We start from the raw sequence: 20,381 nt of genomic DNA, 5'->3' as shown, positions 1-20,381 counted from the left end.
ATAGGTTAGGTTCTGAAATTCTGCAGCTACCTTTGTTTGCTGTTTGTGTGGTCATTGTGAGTACTGCAAGGGGGTGGGGTGTAAAATAGTTTTTTATGGGAATAAATTAGCATCCCCTATTTTTTTTTATTGCCCTTATCTTTGCTTAGGGAACTTGGCTCTCTCCTCTTGTTTGAGCCTCTTTCTAAAGCCTGAAATGAGTATTCTGGAATCAATATATCTTGTCCTTCTTGTTTTGCACATTAGTCTCCTGCTTTTTTTTTTCTCTGACTGCTGTTCTCTCTCCCCTTTTCTGTTTCAGGCCAACCTTCTTCCCTTCCCACTTGTTCCCTCTTTCCCACTTACAGGCTCACTGACTCTTTCATATTTTTACAACTCCACCCAATGTACTACTGGTGGTTAATATCTTTATAGCTAGAAGAATCCCATTATAGCACTCTATACTGCACATCTAGGGTATAATTCCAGATACTAAAATGAACACTGGTGCACTTGACTCTAATTAGTTTTAAAACAACCCACCTTCTTGTTTGGTATGCAAGTCACTGCTGCATCAAGGTAGCATTACATCACTGCTCTTGTGAAAAATATTTAATTTTGTAAGCAAATAAATACATTTGACTGTATTGCAGGTATGATTGCTCCATTTCTAAATGTACTCAGTCATCAGTGTGCATAATGATATTCTTCTTTGAGTAGTGTCCCTATAGGTGTGCCTGTGTCTCTGTGCTGCTGATCAGAGATCTTTGGTAGCAGTCGTCCCATCCACGTGTGCACTGCTCCTTTCCAGCCACAAGGCCAGACAGCTTGCACGGACATTCCCTCCTCTCATCCTTCTCAACCACCTCTGGTTAGAGACGGAGCTCAGAGCTGTCTGTTCCTAGATGGTTAACTCCCTTTAGTTTTGTTAATTTTAGCTTCCCTTGAAGCTTTTTTCTTTGTTACCTCATTTGTTTTTTGTTGGCTGTGCTTAAAAAAAAGGATTGCCTCCTGCAACACTGGTGGTAGGGGAATCTCCCTGGATAAGGCTTCAAAAAGTGCCTCAGTTGAAAGGAAGCTATCCTAGTGACTGAGAGGCACTTGCAGTGTGTTCACTGGCTGGGAGAAAAGCGCAATCCACAAAGGTTTGGTTGGTGTTAGCAACTAAAACTCAAGTCCAGGCAAGACAGAGAGTGAAGGCTCAAACTCCTGCTCATGGAGTCGGCCCTTCAATCCCCGGAGTCCTGGTGAGAACTCTTACCACAACCTTCTATTGTGCTTTTGAAGGCAGGTGATCCTGGTGAGCCACTCACTTGAGGCTGCTAAGAAAAGGTCTGAGAGTCCCTGCAGCAAGTTCTGATCGAGGTGGAAACAATCTTTGGCTCCATCGGTATCATTGATCTCAACACCACTGAAGCCGCCTAATGCTGGTGAGCAGGGCATGCATGGAACCAAGCTGACAGAGCAAGTCACTCTCTGCCCAAAGACCCAGTGGGCCTGGGCAAAGAAGTACTGGTACCACGGGGGTGTGAAAGGCATAGAAGATCCACCCTGGGGAAGGCTACGTCGGCACGGATATCGACACCAGCACCATGCCCAGTGAGCATGGGACCGACAGACCGTACGTCACAGTCCACATCTCCAATTCCATCAGTGCAAGCCTCTAAGTACCAACACTCACCACCAGTAGTAATGCTATCTGCACGATGGAGCTCTGTTTCTAACGCACCGGAGTTGCCCCTACTCAGTACCGGGGCCCCCGCATAGAGTTCTCCCAGAGCATTGGTCTCGCTGACATCTCTCTGCAAAGCTCTTCCTTTCTCATTGTCAGAATCAGAAAGTGAGTGAGAGGACTTGGGTTCCCCACTGCTCTTCGTACCTGCTATATACGAACCAATCTCACTATAGGCACCAGGCGTATCGTCCATCTGACCTTCATCTTCCATGGTTTTTCCAACTGTGGTACCAGCCCCCTACCCTCAATGACCATACTGGCACCCTTGGCAGGCTCAGAGGTAGCAAGCCTTGCAGGACCCTTGCGTGGCATACCAACAGGCAAGGAGACACCCTCCTTCAGCTGTGGCTTTGAAGGCTTCGGAAGAGCCGGGGGAGGAAGTTGGGATGGAGAAAGAGGAGGTAGATACTCCTCAAGCTCATTTCTCATTGTTCTCACCAGAGCAAGTGGTGGTGCCCCCTCCACCATCCATGGCTGGTGACTTTAAATCATTCCAGGACCTAGCTCAGAGGGTGGCAGAAGCCCTGCAAATACAGTTGCAGGAAGTGACATTTTATAATCTTCCAGACTGGCCCTCCCAGTTAGAGATGCTCCTGAACCCTGCCAAAGTCATATGGCAGACCCCCACATCTGTCCTGCCAACATGCAAGTGGGCAGACAAAAAGTATTGCGTGCTGTTAAAGGACATGGAATTTCTATTTGCCTACCTACCTCCCAATTCCATCGCTGTGGATGTGGATGGCCCTTAGATTTAACCACATTAACACCAATCAAAATTCACCCCATATGACAGTGATGGGAAACGTTTGGCAGGTAGGCATATTCATCAACCACCTTCCAGTTTTGCGTAGCAAATTACTAGGCCTTGCTGACAAAATACAACAACCTGAATTATATGAAACTGTGTCTTATTGAACAGCTCCTGGACTCACATAAAGACCAATTCAAGACCATAATTAACAAGGGCCAGCTGGTAGCTAAAACATCTCTTCAGTCTGCATCAGGCGTGGGCGGCACAGCGGCATGTTCAATTTTTCACAGCCATTGTTATGAGATGGGCTTGTGGCTGCATTCATCTAGCTTCCCTGAAGAGGTCCAAATCACAGTGGAGAACCTTCCTTTTGAAGGGATGAAAGTTATTCACTGAGAAGACCGATTCATCTCTTCATATGTTGAAGGATTCATGAGCCAACCTACAAGAGAAAATACAGTCCTCAGCCATCATTTTAAGCTCCAGTCATCACAATACACATCTCAGCACTCCATCACAAAGAGCTTATGAGCTGCGCAGGAAGAAACCAAGGTTCCCTAGGCAAAAGCAATTAGGATCCCTAGCGACTGCATCTCAGCCCTCCACCTTGAAGCATCAGTTTTGATGGGGTGGTTGAGGTGCCGGTAGAACACACTCCTTGCAACCTCACATTGGAAGACCTCGCTCATCCTTTTGGAGATCTCTCTACCCTGTTCCACTGCACCTGGGAACAGATAACCTCCATTTCTCCTACAACCCTTCTCCCAAACACCCTTCCCCATCCCCCTTCAGGGACCCTTTAGAGGTAAACCATCTCCTCAGCATAGGAGCTATAGAACCTGTGCCCATACGTGTCAGAGGCAAAGGTTTCTACTCTCGCTACTTCCTGATACCAAAGAAAAATGAAGGTTGGAGACCCATGCTGGACTGCAGAGCACTCAGCTGATACGTGAAAGTGCAGAAATTCAAGATGGTTACCCTGTCAACGATCATTCCAGCATTCGAGGAAAGAGATTGGTTCTCTGCCCTTGACCTTCAAGATGCATACTTCCAGATTTCCATGATACCAAGTCGCAGGCATTACCTCAGATTCACACTGTGCCAGGACCACTACCAGTACAGGGTACGCCCTTTCGACCTCTCATCGGCCCCCAGGGTATTCTCCAATGTCCTTTCGGTAGTGGTGGCCCACATGAAGTCATGTTTAGCTCTGAGGCAAGGAACCTGGATTGTGGGGTTGTCATCCACTCTCATAGTTCTAGGTCAAAATGTTTTTTGTGATCTCCAAGCTCCCCCTTTCGTTGCTATTTTCGTTAATCCTCCGCACCCCATGCCCTCACATCTAGATAATTTTGGAGTTGGTCCTGCTGTGAGCCAGAGGGTTGGGCTAGATGACCTCCTGAGGTCCCTCCCAACCCTGATCTTCTATGATTCTCTTTCCACTGGGAGTGGCTTTTCCCAGAGCACAGCATGTTATTCCCAGGAGAGCCACAGGAGTCATACAAGAGAGATGCAACAGACTTCATCCTTACAGAAAGGAGTATGCTGCCTTTCTAAGTGCTTCGAGATCTTGCCTGTCATATTCCTACACAATAAATCATTGTACTTTGATAGACCAGTAATTTGAAACCTATGGGTTGCAAGGTGCCTGTGAGTGACCACACCGCTGTCTAGGTGGATTAGCATAAGCATGCTCCTAACCTTCAGTCCCTTGAATCTGGGTCTCAGATGTTATATGAAACCATGTACCATTGTGCCTCCTGTTAGTCTGCATGGCCCTTATCACTACTGTATTTGAGCACCAGGGAAATGGGCACAAAGAATTCTGGAGGGGTATCTCAGGAGGAGCAATCTGTGGGAAGCTGAATGTGGGGTTGCTGGAGGACTCCTCTGCTAGGATAGCCTTTTTTTCTAACATCACACTCCTCTTCGTTCTTAAGCAGCATCTGTATCCTAGCACAAACCTGGCAGCTGAGAATATGGACCTAGTCACACAAGACAGGTTCTAAACTAGAGGACATGGAGAAAGGAAGAGACATGTAGCAACAAATGATGCTCCCAGAATGCAATCCTTGCTCATGATGGTGAGTGCGTACATGAGCAGGTCTCTTCTACTTCCCAGTTTGGTTAATGGGCCACCAGCGTGAGTAAGAATTACTCTGACTAGCTCTACATTTTCAGGTGTATGGCCTTTCATCAGTGATGGGTTCGAACATAGCTGGAGTATGCAATCACATCACTTAGATTCAGATGTACCTGGGGATGGGAGAATGTAGTTAATATGAAGTCAATATATTTCTGCACACAATTCAGCGGTTACAAACAAAGCACTAAAAAAGGAGGGCACCTTCCTCTTCCATTTCTCTTGAAAGCTTACTTTCACTTTAAAAATGAATGTGACCCCAGAGGCCAGTTAGACTTAGAATCTGATCCATTATGGTGAGAGATTTCAGTGTCCTCTGGCTCCACAGAGATGGACTTGAAAGGCTGACTTGACACACGTAGCTTTTCTGAGGGTGAAACCCTGTTTGTTTAGAGAATAGCATGCCACTCCTGGAGGCAACTTGCTGCTGAGGTCATGAGCAAACCAATTTTCCTTTTATTCTAGTGCCTCCTGTGATGATCTAATAATAGGTCTAAGAGAGAAAGGAAAGTACAGTTTATAGATGCATTTTGAAAACAGCATACATTTTAAAATTCATTTTAATCAAGTGATTTTGAAGTGTGGTAGGGTTTTTTTGTTTTTGTTTTTTCCATCAAGAAGGTTATTTACTGAACACCTTGGTGATATGTCAAGGTTGAGGGAAGCACTCTAGCACACAAAGCTAGCTTCATGTAGCTTTTATGAGGAATCAGCCTTGAGTCTGTCACCTGTAATGCACTTTCTCTTTTGAAGCAGCTGCTTCATTTATTTTAAGGTTCGCTTATTTTCTAGGACTGTCTTTTCATATTCATATCAGTACCAAAGAGAGAAGAAAGCAAAGTGTTGAAATCAGGAGATCCCTTACCAGGGTTTATGTGTTCAGAGGATGCAATATTACCTTCCATGAAGCCTTGTATAATGTTTACTTGAAGGGCCTAAAATAGAGTTGTCTTTTTTTTAACCTCTTTGTCCCTTTGGCGAAAAGGGGGAGGTTTTCAGGGCTAACTTTTGAAAAAGATTTCCTGTAATGCCTAAAATGGGTATCAATCCCCCTATTTACATATATAGGGGTGCCTCATGCCTTTTAGCCATCTGAACTGGTTGTGCTATACAAAATAAAATTGCAGGGCAGTTAAATGCAACCTCCAAAATATCCTAGTGTCAATAGTTAAGGACACAGGCCCCAATTCAGCAGGATGCTTAGGGATGTGCCTAGCTAAGTCTTTCATTAATCCCATGGGTTTGGGCTACCTCTCTGTACCTCATAGGGGGCAGGGCTATATCCCATCTCCCTGTTGTCCTTGCATTGCAATAATGGCACAACCTGCACAGTTCTCCTGCATATTGGACTGCTTGGGTGGCTTTCTGAGTTGTAATCCATTCTGAACTCTGCACTGCCCTCAGCACAAATGAGTAGCTTAAAGCCATAATTTGGCCCTTGATGTTTTGTTTCAGCATTAGTTGAAATAACTTTTTTGAATGGCAGTTCATTTTTGTTTTTGTGACTATTTTTGAATGAAAGGGTAAAGGGCTGGGGTGAACTACTGTTTACACAGAACAAATGTAATAATAAGAGCAGAAAACTAAAGAAAAGACAAAGCATCTATGTTAATGTTGTAAATAGATATAATTTGAATTAACATTATTAGAACACGGTGGTTATAATAAACTAATGCTGGAAAGCCTGCAAATGCAAAATTAAGGTTAAAGTCAACATGCAATTATCAAACATTAGGAATATTCATAGTCAGAGTTCAGCAAGTTAATCTTTATATCCGCACCCACTGTTCAAAGTTGTTCTGGTGTTATATGAGTCAAATCATCAGGTTACAAGTATGTGCTATATTTGGATCAGTACGTATTTTGGATGGTTGATCAGGTAATTTTAGGCTCTTTGATTCATAGTGGAATGGTTGCTATCAAACCATTGTACCTGGCCTGTATATGGATAATTAAAAGGAGAAGCATTTGGTTTTTATTTATTGTCAATGGGCGTTTTGAAGTGGAGCAGAGTCAGGACTGGTGCCCATTGTACAACTAGGCACCTGGGGACAGATGTTCAGCTGGTGTAAATTGTCCCAGCTTCATTGGCATTATGACAATTTACACCAGCTGAGGATCTCATAGACCCTAAGGTCAGAAGGGACCAATATGATCATCTAGTCTGACCTCCTGCACAATGCAGGCCATAGAACCTCACCCACCCACTCCTATAATAAACCTCTAACCTATGATTGAGTTACTGAAGTCCTCAAATCATGGTTTAAAGACTTTAAGATACAGAGAATTCACCAGCAAGTGAGCTGTGCCCCATGCTACAGAGGAAAGGTGAAAACCCGCCAGAGCCTTTGCCAATCTGCCCTGGAGAAAATTCCCTCCTGACCCCAAATATGGCGATCAGTTAAACCCTGAGCATGTGGGCAAGACTCATCAGCCAGTCACCTAAGAGAGAATTCTCTCTTAACTCAGAACCCACCCCATCTAACATCCCTTCACAGGCCATTGGCATATCTACCACCAGTAGTCAAACATCATTCAATTGCCAAACTAGGCTGTCCCATCATACCATCCCCTCCATAAACTTATCAAGCTCAGCTTTGAAGCCAGCTAGGTTTTTTGCCCCCATTACTCCCCTTGAAAGGCTGTTCCAGAACTTCTCTCCTCTGATAGTTAGAAACCTGCATCTAATTTCAAGTCTAAACTTCCTGAGGGTCCGTTTATATCCATTAGTTGTTGTGATCACATTGGCTCTGAACTTAAATAATTCCTCTCCCTCCCTGGTATTTATCCTTCTGATATATTTATAGAGAGCAATCATATCTCCCCTCAGCTTTCTTTTCGTTAGGCTAAACAAGTCAAGATCTTTGAGTGTCTTCTCATAAGGCAGGTTTTCCATTCCAGTAGCTCTTCATCCTAGTAGCTCTTCTCTGCACCTGTTCCAGTTTGAATTCATCTTTCTTAAACATGGGGTACCAGAACTGCACACAGTATTCCAGATGAGGTCTCACCAGTGCCTTGTATAATGGTACTAACACCTCCCTATCACTACTGGAAATACCTCATACGATGCATCCAAGGACCGCATTAGCTTTTTTTCACATCACATTGATGGCTCATAGTCATCCTGTGATCAACCATACGCCCAGATCCTTCTCCTCATCTGTCACTTCCAACTGATGCGTCCCAGCTTATAGCAGTAATTCTTGTTGTTAGTCCCTAAATGCATGACTTTCCACTATTAAATTTCATCTTATTTCTATCACTCAAGTTTACAAGGTCATCCAGATCTTCCTATATGATATCATGATCCTTTTCTGTATTGGCAATACCTCCCAACTTTGTGTCATCCGCAAACTTTATTAGCACATTCCCATTTTTTGTGCCAAGGTCAGTAATAAAAAGGTGAAATAAGATTGGCCCCAAGACCGATCCCTGAGTAACTCCACTAGTAATCTCCCTCCAGCCTGACAGTTCACCTTTCAGTATGACCATTGTAGTTTTCCCCTTTAACCAGTTCTTTATCCACCTTTCAATTTTCATATTAATGCCCATCTTTTCCAATTTAATTAATAATTCCCCATGTGGAATTGTATCAACCAGATCTGTCCCGTAGTGTGGAATTAAACATTGACCAGCAGTGATATCTTATACACTGGAGGATTTTCCTTTTCTTAGGTTAGGACATACCACTACCATTGTGCTTATAATTTAAACGTTTCACACAACAGGCAAGAGTCACCCTGATGGAGCCTGTCACTTCTGAGTTTGAATCTGCTAGACGGTGGCGCACAGAAGATCTGGGGCTTGATGCGCCGTTGCCTTGCATCTTGTGTAGTCATTTACAGCTGGGCAAAATGCATGTAAAAGGCTATCGGAGCGGAATGGTAGTTTCACACCCACTTTGGATTGGCACAGAGAAACCCTGGTGTTTCATACCAAGACTGGGCTTTTCATAGAGCCTAACCGACTTAGTTGTTCAGCAGCTACTGAAGTTCAGTGGGATTTGGGCACTTAACTTCCTTAGTCTCTTTTGAAAACCACAGCCGAAGTATCTGAGTTGTCTTATCTAAAAATACACTCCACACTTAGAACCTTGCATGTAGGAGCCAAGCATTTGTAGCATTAGAAAATACCCTTTTAGTGGGTTGGTTTCAAGATTTGGAGCTTTAAAATATTTTTTTCCCCTTCCTTTGATGTCTTAGGCTCAAAAGTGGTCCTAGCTATGCAGGGACAATAACTCTTCTGGCAGTCAATGAAGACTCTAGCAATGAGTTACCACTGCGAAAGACATCTGACCATGTGGGTTACAGCAACAGCACTTCTGAATTGGAGGAATTGGACTTAATGTATGTCAGTGGTTGGGAGTTCTCACTTTCTCTCCTCCTAGGTCTTCTTTCGTACAACATCCCTGTTTCATTCTTGGTTTATTCAAACAGCTATTGGGGAAGGATCTTGTGCAGGAGGTCAGACTAGATGATCATAATGGTCCCTTCTGACCTTAAAGTCTATGAGTCTGAGTAACGCTGTCATTTTCCTTGTAACTACTTGCAGGTGAAGGTGATGGTGAGAATTTGTCCCTCTCAAGGACCACACGACACATCCGAATCCATGTCTTTTCTAAAGGTAGATCCACGAAAAAAACAAATCACTCTTTATGATCCATCTGCAAGGGGACCATCCAACTTAGGTCACAGGAGAGGAACTATTGCTGTCCCAAAGATGTTTGCCTTTGATGCAGTATTCCCCCCGGATGCTTCTCAGGTACTGGAGATAAGTGTATAACTCTAATAACTGTTCCCGCAGGCACACCATTTTAATTCATGTCAGAGTTCTTGTTTGTTTCTGGGGAATTTTGTTTGAATGAGTTAATGTAATTTCTGGGAAAATATGCTAATTAATAGATAGTGGATAAACACTGACACTGTTTCAATTTAGCCCAGAAGTGAAATTAAGAAGCTAAATCCATAAGATAAATTTGCTAAATGAATACTTTTTCCTGTATTTTTAGTTCTATTTAAAGACACAATCAACTTGAAATTCCCATTTTAACTGAATATGTTGTATCCCCTTTTAAATCCATTGGATTAGGAGTGCAATCCCATTGATTGATTTAAGTGCTTTTGCTACCCAGAAACAGATTTTAGCATGTGCTTAAAGTTAAGTGCTTTGCTGAGTCAGGACAATGCTTACAACTAGCCCCATAAGATTACTATGATTGAAAGAGAGCAGAGAAGATTTTTATTTTTCTCTCCTTCAGTTTTGCATTGCACATTTGACATCACTTCTCAAACAGTCAGTTTCACTGTTTTGCTGGTACATGCACTTCTCCAGACCCTGTAAGGGATGTGCCTATGCTCAATAGCAGCAGTAGGGCTGAAACTGAACAGACAGCAGGCAGATGTGCATAGAAGGAAAGGGGATTTGTGGACCTGAGTATGTTTGGTGAGACTGTAGTCAAGACCACTCAATGGGAGCAGAAAAAAACTTATAGCAGCTTTAAAATAAAGAATTTTTTTTAAAAAAATCAGGACATAGAGAACTATGTAGCAGTTAGTCTGTCAGAAAAATCAATTTTATGACACTTCAGAATAATTCATGGTGCGAATGTCACTTAACAGATGAATGAACAAGACAGATTTTGGTTAAAAACATTTTTCATACTATTTATCTCCCATATTGGATAACTGAATATGCATATTGAGGTCTAAATGTCTGGCAAGTGCAGAGAAAATGGCATAACTGCTCACTCAAATAGATGCACATGGCAATTGCAAGTGCACCAGGAGTCTGTCTTTGAGCAGCCTTACTGACCAGTATAGTCTATTTGTACTGAAAATTGCAATAATCTGTGCAGGTGGTTGTGCACAGCAGCTGCTGATAGTTTTGGGTGCTGCTCATGCAGTAAGAAAAGGAGATGAGGTAAAATTTTGGCCCCATTGAAGTCAATGGCACAACTCCCATTGTCTTCAGTCGGGACAGGATTTCACTCTGATCTCTCGGCCACACTCTTCAGTACTCTCTGTGGAGTGCATCTCTCATGTGCATCATCAAGTGGCATCTCTGTAGCAGCTGTTTCAAGGTGGCTAGAATCAGAGTGGCCAACTTGTCGTCATTGCTAGGGGCAGACTTACTGGCGTGTCTATGCTCATTGTTCACTCTGTATGGACTTATGTGCTTATACTATCAATTTAATAAATCATGGAATATATTTCAAACCCTTATGTACACTGATAAACTGGTTTTAGTACACTTGGGGAATTTAGCGAACACCCTTTACTGGTTATATTATTGTTTCCATAGTAAATGAAAATCAGATACTTAAAAATTCTTATTCAGGGATCTTCAATGCATTTTCTCCAGTATGAATGGCTTTCTAATTTCTGCAAGCACTCTTTGGCTAGCTTCATTTCACTGAAGCTGTTACTATTACTGAAAACCCTTGGCTAAGCTATTATACCAGCAGCAAGCCTGGTTGGATAGTGTCCAATTGCTACATTAGTCATAGAATCGATATTCTGAGAGAATTGATATAATAAAATTGGAAACTATTTTAGGCTGTTATAGCAGCTTTTATTTAAAAAAAAAAAAAAAAAGGAACATAGTTACTAAAATAGTAGGAATAATGCCATAAAAATGGGCAAAAATATTATGCCTCCGAAATATTGAATAATTCTTTTCATGTCGGAGAGAAGTAAAGAGTGTATTGTGTGACTTATTTGTCTCCAATCTTTCTTTCAGGCTGAGGTATGCTCTGGAACAGTAGCAGAAGTAATCCAGTCTGTTGTGAATGGTGCAGATGGTTGCATATTTTGCTTTGGTCATGTCAAGCTTGGTGAGCTCCCAAATTCGTTATAGTTAATTACTATGTCAGCCTGGTAATTACATACTGTCAGCTCCTGGAACAATAAATCTAGAGTATATGAATAGATTAGAATTTCTTTTTAATTAGCTTTGCAAACTTATCATGGTTTATTTCTACACTGGGATCTTAGTTTTAATTTGAAAGGTAAAATGTAACATCAGATTAGCTTATGTAGGAACAAGCTTTTATAGGCACATTGTGATGAAAATCAAAAGATCAGAGATACTTTTAAAAATTAATTTGCTTTGGGTTTGAGTTACAAAAATGGCAAAATTAATTGAATAAATACTAACCGATTAATAATTAAATACCTACAAACCATTTGTGCATTTATCATCCCCAGTTATCTGTACAGCACATGGCATGTAATGTAAATTGGCAGCTGCATAAGAAGAAGCTGTTTTATACTTGATAAGTTTACATTTTCCTTTCCTTTATAGGTAAATCTTATACCATGATCGGCAAAGATAACTCCACGCAAAGCCTTGGTATTGTCCCCTGTGCAATTTCTTGGCTCTTCAAGTTAATTAAGGAGCGTAAAGAAAAGACTGGGACTCGTTTCTCTATTAGAGTATCTGCTGTGGAGATCAGCGGCAAAGATGAAAACCTTAAGGATTTGTTAGCTGAAGTAGCCACTGGCAGCCTTCAGGACGGTCAATCTCCAGGGGTTTATTTGAGAGAGGATCCAATATGTGGAACCCAGGTAAAATGGATATCCCAACATAGGCCTTTGAGCCTGACTTTCCTCTGCTTTTTATTTCCTTTTATCTGACAACAATGATGACAATTTTTAAGATGGTACAATTTTTTATTGTCTTTAATATATAATCCCCACTCCCATGGTGTACATATTTGTTTCTTTTATCGCCCTAGAGACTTAGTCTGATCAGCAAAAAACATTCACCCCTGCCTTAATTAGTCATCTTCTTGTTTATATTCAAGCTTCAAAACCAAAGTGAGCTAAGGGCCCCGACAGCAGAGAGAGCTGCCTTTTTCCTTGATGCTGCAATTGCTGCCAGAAGTACCAGCAAACCTGAGTGCGATGAAGAAGACCGGAGGAATTCACATATGCTCTTCACTCTTCACGTATACCAGTATCGCATGGAGAAGAGTGGCAAAGGAGGAAGTAAGATCAGTCAGCCCAAATTCAATTTATTTTTGAATGAACATTTTTAAAATTTAGATTAAAAATAATATGCAGTATACCAACCCCCCACCTCCAATCCCCCACCCCCAATCCCCCAAGCAGTCAAGAACTGCCACTAGCTGTGGTAGATGTGGCTAAGACTTGCTTTGTGCAATTCACATGTAGCTTGCCATTAATATTTAATTCAGGCACTCTGCATTCATTATTTCTGTCATTTGAATGAATTCTGAATAGCTAATCTGGGGTGAGTCTTCTTGCTCAGGTGAATGTGTGCATAAATGTTCTTGTCCTTGTTGTTTTAGTGTCTGGAGGACGGAGCCGTTTGCATCTCATTGATCTAGGAAGCTGTGAAAAAGTGCTAAGCAAAAGCCGAGATGCGGGAGGTTCTCTGTGCCTGTCTCTGTCTGCCCTGGGCAATGTAATTTTGGCCTTAATTAATGGTGCTAAACACGTGCCCTATAAGTAAGTAAATTACTGTGTACATTGCCTTAAATATAGCTAGTTTTACCTTACAAATAAATTATATCCAGGTCCTGCTAATCTACTGCACTCACATCAATGGAGGTTTTGCCAGTCATCTATATGGCAACATCTATCTGGCCTCCAGTGCAGCTTTGATGACACTATGTTCATGTAATATATTTTTTAAGAGTCCCGTAATGTTACATTGGTATGCACAGTGGTCTGAAAAGTCAGATGCATTGTGACATATGCCTAAGGTGGGTGAAAAGTGCATGTCCACTTTGAAAAAATCTTCTTTTTTTCCTGAAATGCTGAAACTTTTTGAAAAATTTTGGCCAGCTGATTGAAAACCAGGGAACATTTTCTTTCCCTGGGTTTTTTTTTTTTTTTTTTTTTTCAAATTTAGAAGTCTCGTTGAAATTTTAAAAAGCAGCATTATTGTACATGTAACAAAATGGTGTATCAGAAGGGCTCCATAAATATGTTCTGTTCAGCAGATTGCACATATGCATGTTTCCAATAAAAACTGTGCATTTAAACAAATTTAGGACCATATTCTGTTCCTGTGTGGAAAAGTGAATGGTAACGTGACAAAGGTGAGCACTGACGTGTGCTTCGTGGAGAATGCCTGACGGTACTGTTGTGGCAAGGGAATACATTTAATTTACTGCACATCTTCAGGCAGCGCAGTCTAAAGAGGACATCCCTACCACAGACATCACTTGTAGAATTTGGCCTTTAGTACTTGAGTTTAGTTGCAGCTTGCAAGTTAGTGCCTCGTTTATTTCTCACATCATTTCACATATTTATCCAGTGCAGAATATGAAGCAGACACTCTTCCATTTTATATTACTTGAAAGCAGATGTTCCTTAGGCCAGTCTCCAGCTGAGTGAATGGAATAGAATACTGCATGGGCAGATCCTCAGGATCAACCCCTTTTTCATCTAGCCCAGCATAGTGAGCAAAGACATAAAGATGGCTCCCTGACCTAGGCCATCAGAGGCCGCGCCAGTTCTGAGGAGCAACTTATAGCAACTGCAGGAGTTGTTCTAAGTCGTGCCAGTTGCTTACAGCCCTTCTGTAGATTTTCTGGCAACTGTGCCAGAGCATAGCGGCGCGTCAGCTGCACTGCCTATGCCCGAAGACTACGTTGGCCGTATTCCACCTGGGATTCCCTTTTCCCAGGGAAATCCTTGGACAGCCAGTTAAGCTAATTTTCCACCTACTTGTGCTGCCAGAGCAGAGTAGGCAAAATGGGAGCTCGGATCTGGCCCTAAATCTACACCTACGCCACACAGAAGAACTGTAGCAAATGTCAGGATTACGTTAACACTTCAGTTTATGAGTGTTGTAATGTAGGTGTGTCCACCCAAAAGGGTGTGCATGTTACGGTATATACAAGCTTAGACCCATATCCACATACATAGATTGGGTTATAAAACATGTATGAGTGTTTGGGTGATCAGACTTTACAAATAGGTGAACATTCCAGGCATCTCTTTTCTCCCCTTGAATTGTGGAACATCCAGTGGACTGCTGCATCAGGCAGTGCAGCATCCAATGGACTGCTGTATTGTCAACTTGCTAAGGGGAAGCTTTGTGGAACTCTCTTCTTCTCCATACTTCAAGTTGTGGATCTGGTGTATGGGCTCCCTCCTCTGTGCAAACTAGGAGGATGGGAAGATTTCTTTGCATCGTGATCTGGGTCAAAATGCCCAGGTCCTGGTCTCTTGTAAAATGGCAGAGAGGGAGTTAGGTGGGGCAAGGCTTAAAATTATCTTTGATGCCTAATAATGTATTTGTTAGCGCATTCTTGACTGTGTCTGTTAAGAAATATAAAAGTTATTTTATTTCTTGTTACAAGAAGTGTTCGTCTGTAGTTCATGTAGGTTAAGTACCATGGTGATGGTGCATTCAAAGTACCAGAGATTAGCACTAGTGAGATAAAAAGGTAGTATTTGTAAGCTGTTTGGGTAATATGAAGTATCATGATGGACTGCTATTAAAATGAATAATTCTTGGATTTGCCCAAATTAACAAAGAACTTACATCTAAAAATATGCAGGTAGAGGAACAAATTTGGTATCTCTGTATATACACGGTTAGGCATGCTTTAAATAAGTATGGATTTTGTGTGTGTGTGTGTGTGTGTGTGTGTGTGTGTGTGTGTGTGTGTGTGTGTGTGTGTGTGTGTGTGTGTGTGTGTGTGTGTGTGTGTGTGTGTGTGTGTGTGTGTGTGTGTGTGTGTGTGTGTGTTTTTCATATCTACTTATACCATACATTCATGTACACTATTTTAGGCTGTTATAGCACCTTTTTATTTCTTTTAAAATGAAACATAATTACTAAAATAGTAGGCATAATGCCATAAATAAAAACAATACATGATGTTTTTAAAAAGTCTGCAAAAAGAATTAGAATTCTTTTAAACCATCTTAGTATTATTATTTATTACATAGGGACAACAAGTTGACTATGTTGCTGAGAGAATCATTTGGGAACATCAACTGTAGAACAACCATGATTGCCCATATTTCTGACTCCCCAGCAAATTATGCAGAAACTCTCACGACAATTCAGCTTGCATCACGAATCCACAGAATGAGAAAGAAGAAATCCAAGGTTGGTGTACAAGCAAGATGCAATTAATTTAATTGAAAATGAATTCTATGAATCCCTTGTTGGGGGAATGTGGGACTTCTAAACAATGAGGACTAATACAAAATGCATCAAAGCTTGGTAGAGAAATTGACAAACATGTTGGACCAAAGCTGCTGCTGTTTGTTTAATTTTATGCACCCGCACATGTATGTACACACACTCATAGATAGATATTCCTTTGATTTTATGTGGGTTATTGAAAAAAGTTCAATTTGTGTTAATCAAAAAACAATAATGAAATGAACATAAGATACTAGGATTGAAAGACGACATAATATTTTGATATGAAACTTATTTGAGGTAAGCTGATTATTATATTAATCTTATTATGTTTAAAATATATCGATAAGTTTTGTTGTTTAACTTCATAATGTAAAAGTTTTTTACTAGACTCAATTGTGGTTGATGCTGAACGCAGAGCAGAGTATATAAGGACCCTAAGATTTCCTCTCATTATAAATACCTTTCATATTAATAAAGATTTTCTTTTTTTTAATAATTAATAGTATGCATCCAGCTCATCTGGAGGAGAAAGTTCATGTGAAGAAGGCCATGTACGAAGACCACCTCACTTGAGACCCTTTCACCCAAGAACTGTAGCACTTGACCCTGATCTTCCTGTACTGAATATATCTGGTGATCCTGATTATTCCTCCAGCAGTGAGCAATCTTGTGATACTGTCATCTACGTTGGTCCCAATGGTGCAGCTTTGTCCGACAGGGAACTAACAGATAATGAAGGGCCTCCAGAGTTTGTTCCCATAATCCCTTCCCTTAACAAAAAGAGAAGCAAGGACAACTTTGCTATTGCTAGAAGTTCTGACAAGGACCATTTTAAGTGCAACACTTTTGCTGAATTGCAGGAAAGGTTAGAATTCATTGATGGAAGTGAGGAACCTATAAAATTTGCTTGTGGAGAAACACCTGTTGCATCAAATTGTAGTCCAGTGACAGGGATAGAAAATGTGCAGTCTAACGTGATAAAGGAAAAACAATCTCTTCCATCTGGAGGGTATAAAAAACCTGTTCCACAGGAAACAGTGTCTCCAAAAAAAGGACATAACCTTCATTTCCAGGCTGCTGCGCAAAGGGGTGGCAGCTGTCTTGAAAAGAACACCCCTCACTTCAAAGTGGAACATTCCAAACAGCAAACCAAAGCTGAAGGCAAAAAACTGGGCTCAGTCTCGGATGGCGAGAGAGAGACAATCACGGATTCACCGAAATCATCAAAATATAGCCCTACTAGGAGTCAAGAGCAGAGTAAGGCCACAGCTGAACCTGTAGTAAAAGAAAAGTCCTCGTATATGAAGAGACCGTTACCAGCCCCTGCGCCCCCACCCCCACAACAGAAAGATCATACCCTGAAGTCCAAAGAAGCGTATTCAGAGTTGGACAATAGCAGTGCAATCCGGACTCCTCCTGTGGGGATGAGTAAGCAAATGACGAGCAAACCTGAGCACAACTTGGTAGGAAGCACATTTCTGGTTGGTAGCAATGCCCAGAATCAAACTGGTGCTATTGAGGTACATAGTTTCCGCTCCGCGTTCAAAGGTAAATGTTTTGACCGGGACATACTGACCACCACAGTGACTTTGCAGCAGCCTGTGGAGCTGAATGGAGAGGACGAGCTTGTTTTTACAGTGGTGGAGGAACTCTCCATCAGTGGGATTTTAGATAACGGAAGACCTGCCAGTATCATTAGCTTTAACAGTGACTGCTCCCTTCAGGCTCTTGCGTCAGGTTCCAGGCCGGTTAGTATTATTAGCAGTATCAATGATGAGTTTGATGCTTATACCTCACAGGCAAGCTCTACTGGGGTAAATATTGATATTGTTTTGCCCCTTGCCGAGGAGCCCTTTTCCAGCGGCAGATGTTCCTCCATCAGTTCTTGGCTTAGTGAAGTTAGCATTTGTACAATGGAGAGTGAGGGGGCTCAGTCCCATGACAGTTTTGTTGCCCAGTCATCTTACAGCTGTAATAAGTCTGAGGAACCTTTTAACTTGGATTTGCCCGGTGTAACCATCCCATTGAAAAACTCCCTGAATGACAGTGGATTTTGTTTCTCAGAGCTGGAAACTGAGAGTATGAATTCTAGCAAAATGTCTCCAGGCATTAACAAAAGCCCCCAAACCTCTGAATTAACCAAAGCATCTCAGATGAAAAGTGCTTTTTGTGTAGCTGATCAGCCCGTAAAAGTTAAATCTAGCAACTCTCAAGGTACAGTAGTGGTAGAAACAATACATTCTAGTCTTCCTAGGAAAACAAAAACTACCTCATCTCCAACCCACAATAATGTCCCTGTAAGTTACAGGGAACAGCAGAATCCACACAATATGTTTGAAGATCCCTGGCTGGTGCGCATGGATAATCAGTTGGAAGTGAAAGCTGCAGACTCTCTTCCATCTCCAGAATCTCACACATTTGGTACTGATAAGCAGCCAACAAAAGCTGCCCAATACTTCAGCAGCGCAACCAAGCCAACTAAGTCGCAGACTATGCTTGCATGCTCTCAGAGGGTTGTAGATGGTTGTGAAATGGCTTGCAAATCTTCCAATGGAGCCACTAAAAAATCTGAAGCAGCAACAAAAATGCCACAGCTTAAGAGAGGAGCCACCACACTGGGTGTGATGCCAGTAGCACATAGTAATAGTGTTTCATCAGAAGGTGTGACCAGGGGAAGTTCTGAAGCTGCCTTTGCTGTTGGCAGCCTGAAAACATCCCTGGGAAAGAAGAGTCTGCCACAAAAGTCGAGCATGCTACCTAGGCCAAGTGGGACCATACCTCCAACACCTCCTGTACGTAAATCAAGTCTAGAACAGAAAAATGTTGTGCTGGCAAATAGTGGAGGTAAAGCTGCGGGACTGGACTGTGCTAGAGTTGCAACACCAAAAGCTGAGGAAGAGGCAGAATTGCGATCAAAAGCTGGATCTTGGGTTAGTGAAAGTACCAGCAGTAAAACAACCCTCAAGGGGGACCATTCTTTGCCTAAGATGACTTCAAGTTTAAAGACTAAGGCATCTAAAAGTGAAGCTGTGCATCGATATGGGAGTCATATGTCTCTGGAAAGATGTGATAGTCTGACATCGGTTGGATCCAAAGCAAACACGACTAGGGAAAGTGGCAATGCTAGTGTCAACAATGGTAGAATAGGACGATCGGTCCCACGGCTGGGAGTTCCACCTGTAGTTGCTACTGTGACTTCACCACCATCCTATACGGCACCTTTACCTAGTAAAAACAGTCAGGCAAAAAGTGCAACTAGTCAGAAGGCTCAAGCAAATGGAAACAAAAACCGCAGCCTTTCTACCAATGGGTCAAAGTCTCTTAGCTCCTCTGTAAAATCACTGACTCAGTCTATTGGAAAAAGCTCTAGCATTCCTCCAAGTGGGAAAACAACCCCCCGATCTGTGCAGGGCATCAACAACAAACCTGGTAGAGGAACTATTATGGGGACAAAACAAGCAATTAGGGCAGCCAACAGTCGGATTAATGAACTGGTATCTGGCAGTTCTGTCAAGATGGGGCACTTCAGAGGCTCCACAGACTCTGATAGTGGGAACGACAGCGGTATTAATCTCAGTGATGAAAAATCACAAATTCCAGTGTTGCCATCTCCATACAGCAAGATAACTGCGCCCCGGAGGCCTCAGCGGTATAGCAGTGGGCACGGCAGTGATAATAGCAGTGTTTTAAGTGGAGAACTGCCACCAGCAATGGGAAGGACAGCTCTTTTTTACCACAGTGGTGGCAGCAGTGGCTACGAAAGCATGATTCGTGATAGCGAAGCAACAGGCAGTGCCTCTTCCACACATGACTCAATGAGTGAAAGCGGAATGTCCTCACCAGGACGTATGAGAAGTTTGAAGTCCCCAAAGAAAAGATCGACAGGTAAGAAACTAACATGACTTGGACTTGCATTTTTAGCATCTTAGAAATTCATTGATATTTTCCTCATATTTTAGGATGTTGAATTTTTATTGTGGTTTCTAAGTAAACTGGTAGGTCACTTAGTTTGAATTTAGATGCCTAGCCAAGTTAGAGAGATTATAAAATGATAAAAGATGCACTAAATTTTAGATTAATGCTGTAAATTCATTACAAAAGTATAGGCTTTTGTAGTTTTTAAAGCAAGTTTTAAAGATAAATTCAAATTATGAAAGAGAAGACTAAGTAGTGTAATTGTTTTAATTCAGAGAGGTGTGGCTTGCATTTACTTACATCTGTCCTAAATCTTCAAAATCTACTACAAAGACAAAGTGAAAGGCTGTTTAACAAGAGCCAAATTCCACCACTCTTACTGACCTTTAGTGGCATTTATTTGTTGGTTTCACTGATGCTGCTTGTGTGAGTAAGTGCTACTGAATGAGAGTAACGACTTCAGAATTAGGCTTCTAATGTCAGCGATTTGGAAATAATTTTTACTATTCCAGCCAGAAATGCTATAGCCGTTATTGGAGGTTCACTGAAATTCATGCAGTGATAGGTACTGACTGAAAGGCTGTTCCTGCAACCTTTAACTTCTAGTGGGACTGGGTGTGGGAAGTCGTGTAAGAACTACTCCCAGGAGCATGGGCTTGCTGAATCTGACACTTCAGCTGGAAAGTGCAATTATTGCAGTCTCTGTAGGTGCACATGATATT

At 41.9% G+C, this 20,381-nt stretch overlaps 1 protein-coding gene across 3 annotated transcripts in view; it reads left to right on the top strand.

Annotated features, from left to right (window-relative positions):
* Positions 1-20,381, top strand: part of KIF26A (kinesin family member 26A) — a 115,068-nt gene that overhangs the window by 88,649 nt on the left and 6,038 nt on the right. For all 3 annotated transcript variants that reach the window (XM_067554973.1, XM_067554974.1, XM_067554975.1), the window contains 7 exons: positions 9,160-9,369; positions 11,347-11,440; positions 11,911-12,173; positions 12,413-12,596; positions 12,920-13,079; positions 15,540-15,702; positions 16,248-19,629. In XM_067554973.1, coding sequence (XP_067411074.1) covers positions 9,160-9,369; positions 11,347-11,440; positions 11,911-12,173; positions 12,413-12,596; positions 12,920-13,079; positions 15,540-15,702; positions 16,248-19,629 — 4,456 coding nt within the window. The remainder of the gene's footprint in view (positions 1-9,159; positions 9,370-11,346; positions 11,441-11,910; positions 12,174-12,412; positions 12,597-12,919; positions 13,080-15,539; positions 15,703-16,247; positions 19,630-20,381) is intronic.

Source organism: Emydura macquarii, unplaced genomic scaffold (genome assembly GCF_026122565.2).
Source record: "Emydura macquarii macquarii isolate MOO-44397 ecotype Brisbane River unplaced genomic scaffold, CSIRO-AGI_Emac_v2 contig_1551, whole genome shotgun sequence".
Taxonomy (NCBI): Eukaryota; Metazoa; Chordata; order Testudines; family Chelidae; genus Emydura; species Emydura macquarii.
This window is presented reverse-complemented; position numbering and strand designations above follow the sequence as displayed.